A 19,818-nucleotide genomic window follows, 5' to 3' on the forward strand; every position below is an offset into this window, starting at 1 on the left:
TGGGACATTTGTCAGGTAAATAAAGCAAATGCAAATACAGATATGGAATCTCTGGTGGGCCAATTGTTCAGTTTTGGTCTTCTGCAAACCTAAACATTACAGAAATCTTTTGATATCACTTGACCTCTGAGGGGTTTTTTTCCTTTCTTTGGTTGGCTGGTTTGTCTGGTTTGGTTCTTCTGCTGTTTAGCTTTGCATTGTGTATGGGGCCAAAGGTGTGGTCTAAAGGCAGGAAGAGAGATGGCTGAATTTATACGAATTGCTTGGTTAAAAATGTGTCAGTCTCATTCTGTGGTGATTTGCCAACAAGCACTACACAAAGAAAGAAACTGTAATTTACTTGTATGTATGCTTGGAGGTCAGTCTTGCCAGTTAGGACATTCCTTTATTAAATGAATAGGGAAAATAAACTGATCCAGAAATGCAATCTGAATTTACAGAGAAATGTCTTAATTCTTATTGAGGAGAAGGAAAGATTATCTTGAAACTGACAAAAAGATTGGTACATTTTTAGTGCTTTTCTCCATAATGAATTTATCTGAGCAGAAGTCTTCAATTTTAGCATTAATGAGAATTTAATAAGCCTGTTAGTTTTCTTTTAATTGTAACTGAACTTGCATTAATCTCAACCATTTACATACTTTGTACTAAAAATCTCAGCCATCTTATTAAAACTTAGTGTTATCATATGTGTGGGAGCTGGCATATGTCTGCCACATACTGTCAAGGACAGTATCCTCAAAATACAGGTCAGTCTGGCATTCTTCATCTAATAGTTAACCCCACTAAGCTCTGCAATTGATCTAAAGCAGTAATGTAGGTTTGACATTGGAACTTCTGCTTTTACCTCAATTTCCTTCTTTCCTGAATAGTCTGCTAATTGAACACAGTGAGAAGGATGATTTCTCTTCTATGCAATTTTAAAATTTGTCCTCAGATTTGTCTCGGTAACTTTGTTGTTCTCCTTAAGTTTTTAAGGTGTGAATCTGCTTTCCCCACAACTTAGATGTGTAACACTTTCTTCCTTATTCCCTTTCACTTTCCTTTTCCTATAACAGAGCTGTTCAGCCAAAGCAAATTTCCTGCTTCTGCAGCCTAAAGATTTTGGATCACATGCCCCACAGCAGACATCTGCAACATCTTGGGGCAGCTCTGCTTCCTGGAAAATGTCTCTGCTGGATGTGTCCTTCACTTCATATGGGAGCAAACAGGAACACTGACCCTTTCCCTGTGTGGCATTTCCCAGTCTGGTGTATCAGCTTACACTGAACCTCCAGAACCTCAGCATGTTTATTATCCAATTAGTCCCCAAGGAACTGTAAGGCTGGGGTGTGACAAGACTGCCACAAAGAAGGTGTGGCAGATGCACAGAGGCCTAGGTGTCATTTGACAGTGACTCAGGGGACAAGCTCTTATAGAGGCCACATTCTTTTAATATCAAAGTGCAAAGGCAGCAGTTTGGTGAGTTGGTCAGAAAAATAAATTTGGTAGCTGAGTGAGAACCCCCCCCCCCCCCTTTGCCATATGCACAAACAGGGTTAACAACTCTAAAGCACAAAAATAATCCTGCTACAGTTCCAGGTAAAAATCCTGGGTATTAAGAGCTAGACAATTCATTTGCCCCATAGATTCTGACCCACAGACAGACAGTGCACCTGCAGGTTTTTGGGTTAGTGCTCTGCCTAATTAACTGCTGGTGCTGGAGATCTCCAAGGATGCCCATCGATGCTGATGCTGGAGGGGAAGCAAACACCGTCCAGACCCCAACACTGACTACTGTGAGGGGGCAGGCAACAGACAGGATTCCTTCTCTCTACTTTGGGAACATGCATACTTTACAAATGGGAGCTGTAGTCTACAAAGGAAGGCAATTCATGCACATATCATTACATTGATATTTAATTTTTCCCTTTTCTAGTATCTGTCATAACTTTAATAATGCTATATAGATAGGATTTGGAGAAGCCTAGATTGGATCTGGAGAAGCCTAGGCCTGCCCACAAGGCTTTCCAGCTGTTTAAGACACTTTGCAACGGTACATCCTTTTGCAACACTACTCATGGTTTTGTTGCTCCAAGGCACAAGTGTAGCGCTATCACAATCTGTCTTGGGCTTTTAAAGGTTGAGTATGGACACCATATTCCCTGGCAAAGGAAAAAAAGTGGCAACTGGTACAAAAAGTGTTAAAATAAACTTGGCCACATACTGTTTCACAAGCAGCAATGGTCTCCATCTGCCATAAAATATCACATGTGTTATCAAGCACAGGGAAGCAGGATGACACCGTTTATGTGAGCAAGGAGAACAACACAAAGAGTTTTGCACCCATCCCTGAAGGGAATCTCTTGGGAATCACTGAAGATAAATGCCACGTTGTCAGTTAAACTGCTAGATGTAGTACTCAAGATTCTTAAAATATATTGGAATTAGGAGATTAGTGTTCAGGTATTTAGATAGAGCATCAAAAAGAATGGAGAAAAAGAAAAGCTTCTCTCTGTAGTCTTGCACCTGAACACTACTTGAAATACCACTCAGGAGAGCAGTCTATGGGCTCTTCCTTCCAAAGAGTCTTCAGACGCTGGCTCCAGGCAGCCAGCATCTCCTTCCTCTTCTCCTCAGAGACATTCTCTGGAGCATAACAGATGTGAGGTTCAAGGACTTTGACACCACAGAAGTGCATGATTCCATGCTGCATGCAAAACAAAGAAAGAAATGCCTCAGGAAATATTTCCTCTTACTTTCATTTGAAGAACATGGAAGATTCAAATCTGTTCTGTTTCTTTGACCCAATATCAGTCAGGTTCTCTAAACCTGTGCATTTATCAGGAAAAGGAAACTAAATTGCAGAAGTTCACTACCTATACAGGCAGTCACTACTGAAGGCATACAGCAGAATAGCATACAAGATACTGCGAGATAAGGGCAACTTCATTTATTCTGCTCTGGGGAATTTATTTTTAACTGCTGTTAATCCCACAGAATTGGGGATTCCGTCCTCTTTGGCAGCTGTTCACTGTTCACTTTGCAAGGTTCACAGGAGGCCAAAAGTTCATTGTTCAGTTTGAAACTCCTCAGATGGGTGTCTAACTGCAGTGTTCCACATCTAAGATGGAGTTTTTTTAACTTTTTGCTTCTGGCTTAGCCAAAGGTTCCTGTAGAAAGGCTAGTACCTGTGGAATCAGCTCAACTTGCCATTTTCCCTCGGTATGTTTCTGAATTTAGAGTTGTGTTTCATGTTTTTGCCATGTTGACCTGCAAGCTCTGCAGTTGGACAGCTCCACAGGAGCAGGCAGCTGGTAACTGCACGGGGAGGAGACCATGGAATTTTAGATCATCTCCTGTATTGTATCAAGAAGAAGCTGGCTAAACTTGCCTTACCACCTGTATTTCCAAACCATTCTGGGAACTTCTGAAAAAAGAGTAGCAATTAAAAGAGGAATGCTAATTTCCATGTGTTGACTGTTACTGCCAGGGTAATGTGTGGCTCCCCTCCTACCCTGCATCCTACATGAATTGGGAAACCATGGAGAACAGAAAATCCTGCATGGCTGAGCTCAAGGAAATCCTGTAACAGCAGGGAAACTGAAAAGGCTGGCAGTGTTAAGCTTTATCTACATTCTAATCTGGAGGAAGGGGGGACAAAACAATTTTAAAAGTCAGTGGACTTGTAAAGTAGTCCCAGGATTTTAGGTAACAGTCTACAACCTGCAGATCATTGGAACTGACAACTTGATTATTAATTATTATATTTCATAAAAAAACTCCCAATAAAACGATTGTTAAAAATAGCTGTAATAATAAAAAATTATGTAGACAACAACCAAATGTTCATATATTATACCTGCATGGGCCACAGGACATAGCGAATATCACCACCGATACCTTCTTTTGAATACATCTCTTGGCCTCCTCCCGTGGTGAAAGAAAAGAGGGATAATTTGCCCTAGAATGAGGAAATTAGTGGTTAATTAAGACATACTTAAAGAAGAGCGCCTGAACGGTTCAAGAGATATTCAGGTGAACCTGGACAGCAGGGACATCTAGGGGAGAGGGTGACTTCTTCTTTCCCAGACCTTACATGAAGGGCAGTTCTGAGGCCAAGACTGATGCCATACAATTAGACAGTGGACTGTGTGTCTTTGGGAAGAGACCAGTTAAGGAAAAGGAATTATGTGTCTGACACCCTTGTGTGAAGCAGGGCTGATACATTACTTCAACATAGTGTAAAGTCAGAGCTCTAAACAACTACAATGGAAAAGAATGAACAAGCCCCCATAGAACATGGTGCAAGCCTTGACCTTAATAAGACAATTCCAAAAACATACCTGGAGCAAACCACCATCATAAACCTTTGACAAATCGTAAGCAAAGCCTTGGACCAAGACTCTGTCCATCCAGCCCTTCAGGATTGCAGGCATGTTGAACCAAAACAAGGGAAACTAGGCAAAGAGAAGATTACCTGGTTAGCTCAGAGAGTCTGGGCCACATTTAGGCCTGGTTGATAGGACTAATCCTCTGAACCTGCTCAGATCCTGTATGTACCTTCTCCAGCTCTCTGTCAGTAGAGGTAGTAACTATGCCTGGCAAAAGAAGCTGAAGTGCTTTCTGTTTGTGGTAACCTCAGGGTCAGACCTGAGCATCTACAGCACCCCAACACTGTGGTGCATGTGAGGGCTTCCATCCAGAATGAAGTGGGAATAGGATGAAGTAGGAGGGTGCCATTTAATTCAGACTTAGAATTGTACAGAATCATGTCTCCTATGGCTGAACTGCAAAAGAATCGAAAATCTTATTAGTAGGATTGGCATCTGGTGATCAGCTCTGATCTGACAGTCTGGTGACAAAGGCCAGGGGATCAGAGGAGAGACTTCTTTTCAAACCCTGCTGACATCATAACCCCAAATCCAATACTGAAAAGAAAAAGACTTCTTTAAGATATGGACCTTTCATTTCTAGTTTTTCCAGTTAGCCCATGGGATTGCATCCAACGCTATCATATCCATGGCATTATCTTGAATGCTTAATGGGCTCTTTCTTATACTGGGCTGCATCACTACCCCTAAAGCTTTGTCCACACTGCACACAGAGAAGAAATTCTATAAACATCTAACCACATGTGGCTTAATGGTGAAAACAAAATGGAAACTGGGCAACCACCACAGTAACTACAAGTGGTGAGTTTAGTCTGTAGCAAATTTTGAATTCCTTCATGATGTCCTTAACAGGCTTTTTAAATTTCTTTTTTATTTTCTGCACCAGAACACACTCAACTCTTCATAGCATTTTACACATGGAAAGTAGAAGGCAACCACTTCCTTCAGGGGATGTCTTATGGTTTTTATCTGGGAAGTGATAGTCTGAAAATGACAATGACTTATGGTGAAATGCTTAATTGAGATATGGCACCATCCTAAATTTAATCAAACTTTGGAGAGAAGAATATATAAAGAGATGTCTAAGGCCAACAGGGACACAAAGAAATGTAAGGCTACTATTTCCCTTCACAGTTCTTTGCAATTTGTAGACACTGGGAACAGAGCTGGCATAATGGAGAATAGAGATGGGCTGTAAAGCTCTGTTATCAATTCCCAGTAGCGTTTCTGCAAATCAGCAACAAATGAGAACAGTCTACTTGGGAAAGCCCAATTCCCTGACTTCACTGCCTGCCCCCATCTCCTTGACCAGGAAATAATCCTTCTTCTGCTTTCTGCCAGCCTGCCTGACATCCATGGTCACATATGTCTTTGTGCATCCATCAGGAAATTTGACCCAGTGTTGGGGAGCTCATGGCATTGCTGTTGTTTCAACCTGCATCATTCTGCTATTCAATTACTGGATTTGCTCTAATAATGACCCAGGTAATTGTACTACTGATCTGTAGTTTTTACTGTACCATTACCTAAAGTCAACATCACAAGTGAATTGTGTTTAAAATAATGACCTGGAAAATCAGCAGGTCTGCTTGCTGCACTTTCTTCTGCTCTTCAACCAGGTCTTTGGACAAACCTCCTCTCTTGTAAGCTTCCCAGGTTTCCACACCATAATTGAAAGCTTCTGAGTTGTGCAGGTGACCTGTGGGTAGAAATGAACAGTCATTCCTTGCCCCCTGTGCAGTATCGGTGCCAGATAAGAGCTGAGTGCAGGTTGCCATTCACAGTTCTAAACTGAGTTACTGCTTTCCATTTTTCCTACGTTCTTGTCTTTGTTGGATATTCAGCACCATCCCAGCTGATGGTCACTTGATTTTAAAAAGGAGAGGAATGTAGGGTCTCAGAGTTCTGAAGCTTCACCTTCCTCTAGCAACACAGGAAGTGCAATATGAGGACCTAAGCTTGCCTCAGGACTCTGGGCGTGCAGGTGGAAGATTTAAGAGAATGCTGTTAATTGTTCTGCCTCTGTCTTAGGGCTTCCTGAGGCAATCCTGCACTTGTAAGCACTATGGAGCTGCTTTCCAGCCTCTAAAACTGGGAAATTCACCAAGGGATGGGCAACCAGTGTTGGCCAGCTCTACTGATTCCACAGGCAGATCATCCATCTCTAGCAGAAGACAGGGGCAGTTGTAGCCTTGTGAACTCAACTCTAGCAAGTCCCAGAGTGGTATCTGAAGGCATTTCCTCTCCGTGAGAAATGGACTTTAGAGGCTGATTATGGACACATGCTAATGTGTTTCTTCCTCCCAGTAGTCTCACTGTGATACAAAGGTCATGTTCAGGAGTGGCCTTGTAGAAATGCAGGTGCGTGGTCACGAATACGTTTCTTATTAATGAAATAAGTTTCTCATTAATCTCTTGATGATCTGAGGGCTGGAGCACTTCTCCTATCAAGACAGACTGAGAGCTGGGGCTGTTCAGCATGGGGAGGATTTCAGGAGACTGTTTTCAGCCCTCTGATACCTGACAGGGGCCTTACAAGTCACTTTTTTTTGAGAGAGGAATATTTTGGCTGGGCTCACCAACTATGTCATTCCTTGTTGCTCTGGGCTCAAACTGCATGGCATATAAATCTGACACGGTGACACTGCAGCCCTGCTTGGTCAGCTCTTCCACAGCAAGCTTCAGCAAAGACCCATTGAAGGACTTGGGCTCCTGATGTGCATAGACTATCAGGACGTTTTTCCCTGGAGGCAAAAAGAAAACCAGGAGACCATTTGGAATCTAGAAGGCAGGTGCAGAACAGTTTGTAGAGTTGGGGCTCATTCCTGGCTCTTTCTGTAGTGTCTTTTCCCAAGGACACAGAAGCAGTGAAAGCAGAAGTGGCAGTGGCAGCATTTGACTCCTGCTCAGCAGCACTGAGTGACTCCTGAGGCACTGATTGCTGCATGTGCCCAGCCCAGCAGTTCTGTGCTACACTGGGCTTTCCTAGGTGGAACTCAGTGGACAGAGGGGTTGTTCCATAGCAGATCACACTGCCCTACATCAGCAAAACCCCACCCCTTCTCTTGAGACAACATTTCTGTTGGTCTGATTCCACTACCACCCAAAAAGCAGTGCTAGGTAGATTGCCCAAATGGGTCAAGGAAACAATTTCTTAGAGGTCAGAACACCTTCCTACCGCAGTGATGGCTCCCCTCCTGATATTTCATTTCAGTGCAAGTTACAACACTGGGGTGGACATTAAAGATGCTCCTGTCCCACTTCAGCACAATCACAGTAACTTCTGTAGAGAGCAACAGGGTTTTTTTTTCTCAGAGAATAGATTGCCATGTGTATTTCAAACTGTTGTCAAAGTGGATTCAAGGTAAGCTCAGTGGCCAAGCAGGTGTATAGGGATGGATTATCTTGGAGGCATGTAACAAGGCTCTGCTCAAAGAGCTCCATGGTCTTCTCAAAGTTTTATTGAGCATAGGCCCTACAATTTTAATAATTCTCTTAACAATGACTCATCAGTGAAACAAAGGAAACAGTATGGAGTTGTATGGAGTTGTTGTTTATAGATAACCAGAGAGGGAAATTTACAGGGACTATTGAAAATGACAGTGTCTGCAAAACATGCAGCCCCTGTTTCCTGACTGCCAAGACAAAAACTCAGGCATCTCCTGAACTCAATTTCTCTGCAGCACAGCTTCTGGATGTGGTACATAGTGTCCATGAAACAAGAGCTATGCATAAAAGACTATTAAAACTTGCAGGTCAAATTCTATCATAAATTCAATGTGTCTATAAACTCTTTAAATCCCTGCTCCATACTGTACTTTGGAGTTTCAGGAGCAGTTACAGCTTTGCTGTTCCTGCCAGATCTCAACAAATGGAGCTCAGTGACTGGACGTTATCATATGCTCCAAAAGGTGCTAAGTTTGATTCTGCAAAAATGCTGATTTGTTTCCATTTCGGTGGAGCTGGGGGCACTTGGGCACAAGGTTTGAAAAGACCGGAGTTTTCCAAGGCATCACTTACTGCAGGTAATTTCAGTCGTATGGAAAAGTAAGACCTCAGTGTCCCAAAGGCCCAGAGGCCTCATCCCTGAGGTGCCCAGCGGCCACCCTGGAGCGAGCAGCGTTTTCACCCGCGTTTGCTCTTACCTGCCATTGCTGGGGAGCGCTGGGGAGCTTCACTCTTAATATTCTGGTACTGCCTGAGAACTCAAGTGAGAGATTTGCTGGTGAGAAACATCAGGACCAGGTGCGGGGAGAATCACTGTTTCAGCGAGAACTCAGGGCACTCAGCACAGCCGGGCACTGGCCGAGCGTGGCCCGCCGGAGCGGGAGGGAAGCGCCCGGCTCCCGGCCCTGGCCCCGGAGCAGGAATTCTCCTCCGGCCGCCGGACCGGCGCTTGGTGCCCGCGGCACGGCCGCCTCGGCCCGGGACTGCGCCGGGTGCATGGCGCCGCTCCCGGTCCCGTGCCGCCCTCTGGAAAACGGCTTCGGAACAGCCCCCGGCGTTCCGAAGCCCAGCGCAAGCCGGGCTGCCCTTACCTGCTGCCCAGACCCGGAGCACATCTGTGGAGGGCTGAGAGCGGCCCTTCCCGGCGGCCCCGCTGCCCGCCCTTCCCGGGCCCTGGGGCAGCGCCAGCGCGGGGCGGGATCGGGATCGGCGCCGCCCGCGGCTCCGGCTCCGCTCGAGGCCGCGCTCGGCCGGGAGCGCGCCCCCGCCGCTGTGACAACGTGGGCCACCTACATCATCTCTGGATCCTTTTTTTTTTATTCTAGGTCTCTCCTCTTCTCCAAGTACAGAGCTCGTCCTTCATTTCTCCCAGCAATGCAGTATGGGCATTCCTAAACCACCCATCTACCCTTATCTGCTCTTCCAGGGATGGCACTGTCTGCTTTGTGCCTTGTGCTGGCCCACACGTGCATCTGCCAGGAGCAGGGGCTCCTCCCTTCCAGCCTTCTGGAAGGTGTCTCATGGGAAAGACAGGAGGGACACAGAAGGATGCGGGTGGCTGTGGGTTTGCAGAGGTAGGACAGCCTTGGTGATCACTTCCAAGATGAAGTTTTCTCTTTGATACTCTTGATGAGTATCAAAACTGCCCTATGATGGACAAACTTAATAAACAGCTTCATTTCGAGACCTTGGGGGGGGGAAAAAATAAAAATGCTGAGTGCAGTCGTTTTCCCTGGGGAAACAAAGTTGACAGTGGAACGAGTGGAACTGATGCAGGACCAGCACATTCCTGTTTTCCACTCATTCTGGATCAGCTGGGATTGAGAGAACAGGAGTTTAAAGCTCTGACAATTCCTGATGCAAGGGCTGATCACACTTACTGTAATGAGGAGACTCAGGACCAAATGTTGATTGTGACACTGAGCTCACTGTAGTTTAAATGCAGCAATTTTGTGTCCATCCACACTGTGAGGTGTCACAAGGAGAGCATTATTGAACCTGCAGTCCAGAGAGTCTGGGACAGTCACCAGGTGAATAAAGGAAATGCAAATTCAGATGTGGTATATCTCTGGTGGGCCAATTGTACAGTTTCAATCTTCTCCCACAACCCAAAACATTATAGGAAACTTTTGATAGCATTTAACTGCTGAGCTTTCTTTTGGTTTGGTTTTTCTAATTTTGAGCTTTGCATTATTTATGGGGCTGAAGGCTGGAAGAGAGATAGCTGAATTTATTTGAATTGCTTGGTTTGGAAGGCATATGTCTCATTCAGTGTGGTTTTGCCAGCATGTACTAGGCAAAGACAGGGAGATATTGCCATCTATTTGCATGTGCTTAAAGGTCACATCTTTGACATATACCTGATTTTTTTTGCCAGCAGGATGAAAACTGCTGTGTGTGAAATTTGCAGGTTTCATTGCACTATTGGAAAAATTGTATGGACTGATGAATAAAAAGCAGCAAATCTCCACAGTGCTAGACCAAGGCTACATGGAATGCTTACCTCATTCCTTAATCTTAACTAAAAAGTAAGCTTGTGCCAGAATGGGAAGGTGTCTTTGTATCTGTTTTCCTGGTATTAACTTTAAGGGCTGTACAGTAGTAGTAAACTTTGCCAACAAAGGTTTAATTATTAAGTCTCCTTCCTCTCCGCTTGTAGTTTGCTGTCAGGTATCTCTTTAGAGACTTTTCCCTCTCCGTTTCTCTGATGAATTTCAAGTTCTGTAGGGACCTGAGCATAGTCATTCTCTGTCTGTCCCTGGCTTAACACTCTGCTGGGCCCAGCAAGATTAAGCATTTTTCCACACAGGAGGTTTCCAGCTCTGGAAATGACTCAATGCTGGAATATTAATTCTGGGCTCTATACCCTATATAGGTCTATAATCTTTCTGTAAAGTACCTTTTAATCTAAAAGTAAGGCATTATCTGGTCTGATTGATCCCCCAGCTGTCCAAAAGCCATGAATATTACACTGTAGAGCTGATTTTAGAGAAAGAAGCTGTGATCTTAGTTAATTTTGCATCATCTGTGCACCAAAACTCATATTGTATTTCTCTAAACCCTCAGAGGGCTGAGGTGGGAGAAACTGCAGTACCTAACAGAGCGGATGCTTGTGGAGAAGGGTTGCATCCCCCTGAGGAGTATGAATGCAGAATGGGAGACTCCAAGGGCCTTTGGAACCACTGTGTTTGGTGACTGACTGCAGCCACAACTTTTCACTGCAGTTAAGTTCAAAAGAGCACTACCTGACATTTCCCATAGATGCTGAGCTGTGGCCTAGCAACAGATAGCAGAAATATAAAGGTGTATGTGTAGAGTACATCGAGAGGATTTAATTTTTCTTGGATTCTTGTGGAGGGATAAAATATAAGAAAATAATGCATAAGGTAGTCTCACACCTGAGGAGTTGCAGCTGTACTAATCACCAAAGATTAGGAACAGGCCTGCCCTTAATAGGCCATAGTTGTGTCCAATAAGAAGACGAGTGCTACAAAAGAGCGTAGGAGTTTGTTGGCTGCGTTGTGAAGGAGTCAGTGCTGTGAGGAACTGCCCATGAGAAATCACTGAGAAGGTATGGAACTTTGCAATAAGATGACAACAGATTCTTATTGAATTCCTGTGAAGAACCACCTTTGCTCTGTATGTCTCACTGGGGTACAACTGTATTTGCAGTTTTGGCAATCTGTTATGTGGACAAGATGGTTAGGTCTTGGTTTATTCTCTCTGTTGGATGTCAACAAAATGATTTCTTATTTTATCAAGGGTAATACAGAGAAAGCTATGGGGTATTTTGGCTCCACAGTCCTAGGGAAGAAGCTGGTCTTTTGTCTCCTTCCTGAGTTTTCTAAACATATCAGACTTCCTGTGTATTTAAGCTGCATGAAACTGAGCATTTTAATACTCTTAGAATGATGAGGCAATTATCCAGCACTGACTTGAGTGTAGCATCAGCTTAAATTCTTTGCATCTTTTCTGTAGAATATAGCCTCTTTAGGCTTTAAGATATCCAATAATACAGTAGGATTTTTCTTAAAAAAAAAGAAAAGTAGAACTTGCATTGTGCACGGTATTAGTTATTGGCTGTTTCTCTCTTCAGCACAAAGTTTTGATGAATAGTTTATTACAAAGTATATTCCTCTGCAAGCAGGCAGCTCACCTCAGTGATATTGCTTCAGGAACACAATATTAAACCACATAATGAATTACACCTGGCTTTAAATGTCAGTTTTTTTGAAACCTGGATTGAAGGCACCTTGGTTTCTCTAGGCTATGAGGCTTCTTGGTAACATAGTTCCAATGGGTATCTGTTTGTTTTCCTCTATTGTTCTGCGGTTGCAAGCACGTTTGACCTGCCACTTCAGAACACCAAATAAAAAAATACCATCATGATTTCCAGAAAAAAATGTCATAGGAAAAGATCAGACCACTGCCTAGACATCTGTGGGAGAGCAGGACCACCAGCCACATAAAACAAATCCCCAGACTAAATGTGGAAAAGTATGTTCCTTTCCACCCTTTTCCCCAGCCTGAAGTGCAGCTACAAGTTACTCACCTAATTCTAGTTTCACTCTCATGAAATCAGTGTTGGTTTGGTGGGGTGACATTTGACTTTTAGCATAATGTGATTTAGAAGGACAATTATTCTTTATTTCAAAGTGGCTGTAACATTTCCAGTGCTGCTAAGACAGTAATACTGCCACTTCTTTTCTCTCTCCTTACTAACCATAGACAAATCTCTGTTGGTTTTCTATGTGGTAAAAGTCTCCTGAGTTTTGGAAAGGCATGCATCAGAACACACATGCAGCCCAGCACAATGCCCTGCAGAGCACACACTGCAGGAACATCAGGACAAGAACCCTTGGCTCACCACCCACTGTCACTGCACAGTTGATGGCTTCCAAAGCCTTGCAAGAGCAGTACTCTTGTGGAACCTGAAAACTTTGGCTCACGTGCCCCACAGCAGACATTTGCAACAGCTTGGGGCAGCTCTGCTTTCTGGGAAATGTCTCTGCTGGATGTGGCCCTTCACTTCATATGGGAGCAAAATGGAACATCTGATTGGTGTGAGAGGGCAGGAAAAAACCAGGATTCCATTTTGTCTCTACAAAGGGTAATCAAAATGGAGAAGTCCCTTTGATTTTAGGAAGCTGCTTTACAAATACTGTACAAATGGAAATTGTACTCTACCAAGGAAGGCAATTTATGCATATACCAATATTCAAAATCTGCTTTTTTTTCCTCCCACTTTTCTGGTATCTGTTATGGCTTTAACATTGCTTTGTAAATATATCTATAAGCCTGGCCTGCCCACAAGGCTTTCCAGCTGTTTAAGACACTCTACAACTGTACATCCTTTTGCAATACTATTCATGATCTGGTTTTGTTGCTCCAAGGCACAAGTGTGGAGCTGTCACAACCAATGACAAGTGGCTTTTAAATGACAAGTTGGGTATGGGCAAGATATTCCCTGGTAAAGGAAAAGAAAGTGTTAAAATAAACTTGGCCACATACTGTTTCACAAGCAGCAATGGTCTCATCTGCCATAAAATATCACATGTGTTATCAAGCACAGGGAAGCAGGATGACACCGTTTATGTGAGCAAGGAGAACAACACAAAGAGTTTTGCACCCATCCCTGAAGGGAATCTCTTGGGAATCACTGAAGATAAATGCCACGTTGTCAGTTAAACTGCTAGATGTAGTACTCAAGATTCTTAAAATATATTGGAATTAGGAGATTAGTGTTCAGGTATTTAGATAGAGCATCAAAAAGAATGGAGAAAAAGAAAAGCTTCTCTCTGTAGTCTTGCACCTGAACACTACTTGAAATACCACTCAGGAGAGCAGTCTATGGGCTCTTCCTTCCAAAGAGTCTTCAGACGCTGGCTCCAGGCAGCCAGCATCTCCTTCCTCTTCTCCTCAGAGACATTCTCTGGAGCATAACAGATGTGAGGTTCAAGGACTTTGACACCACAGAAGTGCATGATTCCATGCTGCGTGCAAAACAAAGAAAGAAATGCCTCAGGAAATATTTCCTCTTACTTTCATTTGAAGAACATGGAAGATTCAAGTCTGTTCTGTTTCTTTGACCCAATATCAGTCAGGTTCTCTAAACCTGTGCATTTATCAGGAGAAGTGAAGTAAATTGCTGTTAAACACATAAGACTGTTCTCTGTGGATGCTGTATGCTGTTCAATTTGCAAGAATAAGGGACAGTCTAAAGTTCATTGTCTGGTTTGAACCTCATCAGATTCTTCTTGAACTGCAGTATGCTTTACATCTATGTTGGTTTCTTGGATATTTTTTTTTGGTTGGTTGGTTTATTTTGGTTTTAAGCTTTTGTCTCTGGCTTAGCTGTATGATCCTGCATGAAGGCTAGAGCCTGTGGAAGTTCAGCTTGCCATTTTCTCTCTGTGTGTTACTGAATTCAGAGTTTTCATTCATGTTTTTGTCATGTTTACTTGTGAGCTGTGCAGCTGGACAGCTCCTCAGGGGTGAGGCGCTGGTAACTGCAGTGGGGAGGAGATCACGGCATCCTTCACAAATTGGGTAACCACAGGGAAGAGAAATCCTGCATGCTAGGGCTAAAGGAAATCCCGTAACACCAGAGACACTGTAAAAGCTGACAGCAGAAGCTTTCCCCAGATTGCAAGCTGGAGGAAGGGGGACAAAAAAACTTCAAAACTCTGTAGACTTTTAAAGTAATCTCAGGATTTTAGAGCCCAGTTTATAACCTGCAGATGCTTGGAACAGGCAACATAATTATTTCTTATTATGTTTTGTATAAAATAATCAATAAAAACTATTGTTTATAAATAGCTGGAATAGTAAAATTAAAGCAAACAGTAACCAAATATTCATATATTATACCTGCATGGGCCATAGAAGATAGCGAATATCACCCCTGATTGCATACTTCTCTTTGCTTCCTCCCGTAGTGAAAGAAAACAAGGATAATTTGTCCTAGAATTAGGAAAGTAGTGCTTGAGTTAGACATGTTTAAAGAAGAGTGGCTATATAGTTACAAAGATATTTGGGGGAACCTGGACAGCATGAATTTCTAGAGAAGGGGGTGTCCACTTCCCTCCCAGATGTTTCAAGGACTGGCAGTTCTGTCATAAAATGTCAGACAATTGCATCAATGGGCTGAGTGTCTGGGCTTTGGGCAGAGATGGGTTAAAAAGAAAACCAATTATGTGTCTGACACCCTTGTATGAAAGAGGGCTGATCCTTTTTCTTCCTTATGCAACATTTGGCAAACTGTAGCTGGAAAGCCCTCTGTTACTGTGAAAATCTCTATTCCTGTCCTCTCTGACTGCAGAAATTTTTTGCTAAAGTCCCCCTTCAAACTTGGGCTTGCTTAATCACCATGTTTCTTCTGCTCCTGTGATTATGGTATTAGCCATGTGCTCAGCTTCTCTCATCACAGTTTTAGCTTCTGTAATCGAACTAATATTTTTCCAGTGCAGTATACCAAATGTCCTGAGCCTGTACTCCATCCGAAGCTGTGATCATTGGGGATTATGCCTATTTCTGTTAGCAAGGCAGCCATTTCTGAAACTTAAAGAAACTGAAATGTTTGAAATTGTTAAGAACATCAGAACTAACAGAGATTAACATGAGTGAAATATATGTGAAACTAATGTTGATTGCTTTTTGATGCTGCATTTGTTACCAAATGAGATCAATCAGAGATAGTGGGCCAGAATTTTCCAGGGATATTCCCAGTGCAGTGGGGAATAAAAAATGTATGATTTGACATGCATTTTGCCTCCTGCCAAATTAAAAGCTACAGAGAGGAAAAGATTCAAAGTAGAGAGTTGTGACAGAGGCTCATACTACAAGTATTTCACATGTCTGATTAAGTTTTATAGCTCAACTCCAACCTTTACATCTAATCCCAGAACAGGACTTGGACAGCTAGTGTCAGTCATTACAGATAAGAGGAATCCTATAGTGGTGGGAAGACAGTAATTATTGGAAATGAATTGATTTAAACTGTTTTCAGGCTGTATGCTACCACAGTACACTCTGATACTCCTAATAAATGATAAACCCCACACAGCAGGCCAATAAAGATCTCTAGGAGATTGCTTAAATCTTTAGGAAATGCTTCAGTCTCCTTATTTTCTTGCCTTCCTGACAGTGTGAACAACCCAGAAAATAACTCAACATGTTACCAAAGCATTATTTCAGAGCAGTGAAAAGTCAGAGCTCTAAACAACTACAATGGAAAAGAATGAACAAGCCCCCATAGAACATGGTGCAAGCCTTGACCTTAATAAGACAATTCCAAAAACATACCTGGAGCAAACCACTATCATAAACCTTTGACAAATCGTAAGCAAAGCCTTGGACCAAGGCTCTGTCCATCCAGCCCTTCAGGATTGCAGGCATGTTGAACCAAAACAAGGGAAACTAGGCAAAGAGAAAATTACCTGGTTAGCTCAGAGAGTCTGGGCCACATTTAGGCCTGGTTGATAGGACTAATCCTCTGAACCTGCTCAGATCCTGTATGTACCTTCTCCAGCTCTCTGTCAGTAGAGGTAGTAACTATGCCTGGCAAAAGAAGCTGAAGTGCTTTCTGTTTGTGGTAACCTCAGGGTCAGACCTGAGCATCTACAGCACCCCAACACTGTGGTGCATGTGAGGGCTTCCATCCAGAATGAAGTGGGAATAGGATGAAGTAGGAGGGTGCCATTTAATTCAGACTTAGAATTGTACAGAATCATGTCTCCTATGGCTGAACTGCAAAAGAATCGAAAATCTTATTAGTAGGATTGACATCTGGTGATCAGCTCTGATCTGACAGTCTGGTGACAAAGGCCAGGGGATCAGAGGAGAGACTTCTTTTCAAACCCTGCTGACATTATGCCACCAAGCCATGTCTAAGGCCAACAGGGACACAAAGAAATGTAAGGCTACTATTTCCCTTCACAGTTCTTTGCAATTTGTGGACACTGGGAACAGAGCTGGCATAGTGGAGAGTAGAGCTGGGCTGTAAAGCTCTGTTATCAATTCCCAGTAGCGTTTCTGCAAATCAGCAACAAATGAGAACAGTCTACTTGGGAAAGCCCAATTCCCTGACTTCGCTGCCTGCTCCCAGCTCCTTGACCAGGAAATAATCCTTCTTCTGCTTTCTGCCAGCCTGCCTGACATCCATGGTGACATATGTCTTTGTGCATCCATCAGGAAGTTTGACCCAGTGTTGGGGAGCTCATGGCATTGCTGTTGTTTCAACCTGCATCATTCTGCTATTCAATTACTGGATTTGCTCTAATAATGACCCAGGTAATTGTACTACTGATCTGTAGTTTTTACTGTACCATTACCTAAAGTCAACATCACAAGTGAATTGTGTTTAAAATAATGACCTGGAAAATCAGCAGGTCTGCTTGCTGCACTTTCTTCTGCTCTTCAACCAGGTCTTTGGACAAACCTCCTCTCTTGTAAGCTTCCCAGGTTTCCACACCATAATTGAAAGCTTCTGAGTTGTGCAGGTGACCTGTGGGTAGAAATGAACAGTCATTCCTTGCCCCCTGTGCAGTATCAGTGCCAGATAAGAGCTGAGTGCAGGTTGCCATTCAGAGTTCTAAACTGAGTTACTGCTTTCCATTTTTCCTACGTTCTTGTCTTTGTTGGATATTCAGCACCATCCCAGCTGATGGTCACTTGATTTTAAAAAGGAGAGGAATGTAGGGTCTCAGAGTTCTGAAGCTTCACCTTCCTCTAGCAACACAGGAAGTGCAATATGAGGACCTAAGCTTGCCTCAGGACTCTGGGCGTGCAGGTGGAAGATTTAAGAGAATGCTGTTAATTGTTCTGCCTCTGTCTTAGGGCTTCCTGAGGCAATCCTGCACTTGTAAGCACTATGGAGCTGCTTTCCAGCCTCTAAAATTGGGAAATTCACCAAGGGATGGGCAGCCACTGTTGGCCAGCTCTACTGATTCCACAGGCAGATCATCCATCTCTAGCAGAAGACAGGGGCAGTTGTAGCCTCGTGAACTCAACTCTAGCAAGTCCCAGAGTGGTATCTGAAGGCATTTCCTCTCCATGAGAAATGGACTTTAGAGGCTGATTATGGACACGTGCTAATGTGTTTCTTCCTCCCAGTAGTCTCACTGTGATACAAAGGTCATGTTCAGGAGTGGCCTTGTAGAAATGCAGGTGCGTGGTCACGAATACGTTTCTTATTAATGAAATAAGTTTCTCATTAATCTCTTGATGATCTGAGGGCTGGAGCACTTCTCCTATCAAGACAGACTGAGAGCTGGGGCTGTTCAGCATGGGGAGGATTTCAGGAGACTGTTTTCAGCCCTCTGATACCTGACAGGGGCCTTATAAGTCACTTTTTTTTGAGAGAGGAATATTTTGGCTGGGCTCACCAACAATGTCATTCCTTGTTGCTCTGGGCTCAAACTGCATGGCATATAAATCTGACACGGTGACACTGCAGCCCTGCTTGGTCAGCTCTTCCACAGCAATCTTCAGCAAAGACCCATTGAAGGACTTGGGCTCTTGATGTGCATAGACTATCAGGACGTTTTTCCCTGGAGGCAAAAAGAAAACCAGGAGACCATTTGGAATCTAGGAGGCAGGTGCAGAATGGTTTGTAGAGTTGAGGCTCATTCCTGGCTCTTTCTGTAGTGTCTTTTCCCAAGGACACAGAAGCAGTGAAAGCAGAAGTGGCAGTGGCAGCATTTGACTCCTGCTCAGCAGCACTGAGTGACTCCTGAGGCACTGATTGCTGCATGTGCCCAGCCCAGCAGTTCTGTGCTACACTGGGCTTTCCTAGGTGGAACTCAGTGGACAGAGAGGTTGTTCCATAGCAGATCACACTGCCCTACATCAGCAAAACACTCTCCCTCCTATTGAGTCAACAAGGAAATACTTTCTATGCTGTAGCAGTTGTTTATTTTTAACCAGAAAGAAAAATTTATAGGGATTATTGAACACGACAGGGTCTGCAAAACATGCAGCTCCTGTTTCCTGACTGCCAAGGCAAAAATCCAGGCATCTCCTGAGGTCAGTTTCTCTGGTGTACAGGTTCAGCCTGGAGCAACACCTGTCAAGTGACAGGCAATTTTATTGTGTCACAGAAAACTAGTAGCAACTGTACTGAATATTTGATGAAACAACAGCTCATTTTCAACGTAAATGATAAGGGGCAATTACATGAGGGTACGCAGTGTCCATGAAACACGAGCTATGCAAAAATGGCAATTCAAACTTGTCAAATGCTATCATAAATTCAACCTGTGTGCAAATTTTTTAAACCCTTGTCTATATGTTATTCTGGAATATAAGGAGCAGTTACCTCTTTGCTGTTCCTACCAGCTCCCAGAAAACAGGGAACTCTAGGGAGTGCCTGGAGATGGACAAGCTCCCCAAAGTGCTAAGTTTGATTTTGTAAAACTGCCAGATTTCTTCCCTTTTGATAGAGCTGAGGGTGCTTAGGCGGAGTGTTTAGAGAGACTGGACTTTTTCAAGGCATCGCTTACTGCAGGTAATTTCAGTCGTTTGGAAATGTAAGACCTCAGTGTCCCAACTTAACACGGCTGGGGCACCATCCCTGAGGCGCCCAGCGGCCACCCTGGAGCGAGCAGCGTTTTCACCCGCCTTTGCTCTTACCTGCCATTGCTGGGGAGCGCTGGGGAGCTTCACTCTTAATATTTTGGTACTGCCTGAGAACTCAAGTGAGAGATTTGCTGGTGAGAAACATCAGGACCAGGTACGAGGTGAATCGCCGGGTGAATCCCAGTCCCGTGCTGCCCTCTGGAAAGTGGCTCCAGAACGGTCCCAGCGCCAGCCCGGCTGCCCTTACCTGCTCCTCGGGGCCCGGAGCACACCTGCTGCGGGGCTGGGAGCGGCCCTTCATAAAATCACTGAATATCCTGAGCTGCAAGGGACCCACAAAGATCACCGAGTCCAACTCTTCCCGGCGGCCCGGCCCTAGGGCAGCGCCAGTGCGGGGCGGGATCAGGATCGGCGCCGCCCG

General features: G+C 43.9%; 2 protein-coding genes across 4 annotated transcripts; both read right to left on the reverse strand.

Annotated features, from left to right (window-relative positions):
• Positions 1–359: 359 nt before the first annotated feature.
• LOC136562254 (ribosyldihydronicotinamide dehydrogenase [quinone]-like) lies at positions 360–9,043 on the reverse strand. Of its 3 annotated transcripts, none has more exons than XM_066558977.1 (7): positions 8,912–9,043; positions 8,519–8,578; positions 6,953–7,117; positions 5,942–6,072; positions 4,326–4,439; positions 3,842–3,943; positions 360–2,689 (listed from the first exon to the last, which is right to left on the reverse strand). In XM_066558977.1, the coding sequence occupies exons 2-7, from the start codon at positions 8,523–8,525 to the stop codon at positions 2,516–2,518; spliced, it is 693 nt and encodes a 230-aa protein (XP_066415074.1). In that variant the 5' UTR covers positions 8,526–8,578; positions 8,912–9,043; the 3' UTR covers positions 360–2,515. The 3 variants fall into 3 exon arrangements, with proteins under 3 accessions (XP_066415074.1, XP_066415089.1, XP_066415082.1); XM_066558992.1 differs by having other exon boundaries at positions 8,519–8,571; positions 8,912–9,041; XM_066558985.1 differs by lacking the exon at positions 8,519–8,578 and having other exon boundaries at positions 8,912–9,041.
• A 4,336-nt stretch (positions 9,044–13,379) lies between these two features.
• Positions 13,380–19,565, reverse strand: LOC136553732 (ribosyldihydronicotinamide dehydrogenase [quinone]-like). The gene is made up of 6 exons (XM_066545477.1): positions 19,452–19,565; positions 18,206–18,370; positions 17,195–17,325; positions 16,125–16,238; positions 14,691–14,783; positions 13,380–13,813 (listed from the first exon to the last, which is right to left on the reverse strand). Exons 1-6 carry the CDS (start codon positions 19,456–19,458, stop codon positions 13,640–13,642), a joined length of 684 nt encoding a protein of 227 aa, XP_066401574.1. The 5' UTR covers positions 19,459–19,565; the 3' UTR covers positions 13,380–13,639.
• Between the last annotated feature and the right edge of the window lie 253 nt (positions 19,566–19,818).

Source organism: Molothrus aeneus, chromosome 1, assembly GCF_037042795.1.
Source record: "Molothrus aeneus isolate 106 chromosome 1, BPBGC_Maene_1.0, whole genome shotgun sequence".
Lineage (NCBI taxonomy): Eukaryota > Metazoa > Chordata > Aves > Passeriformes > Icteridae > Molothrus > Molothrus aeneus.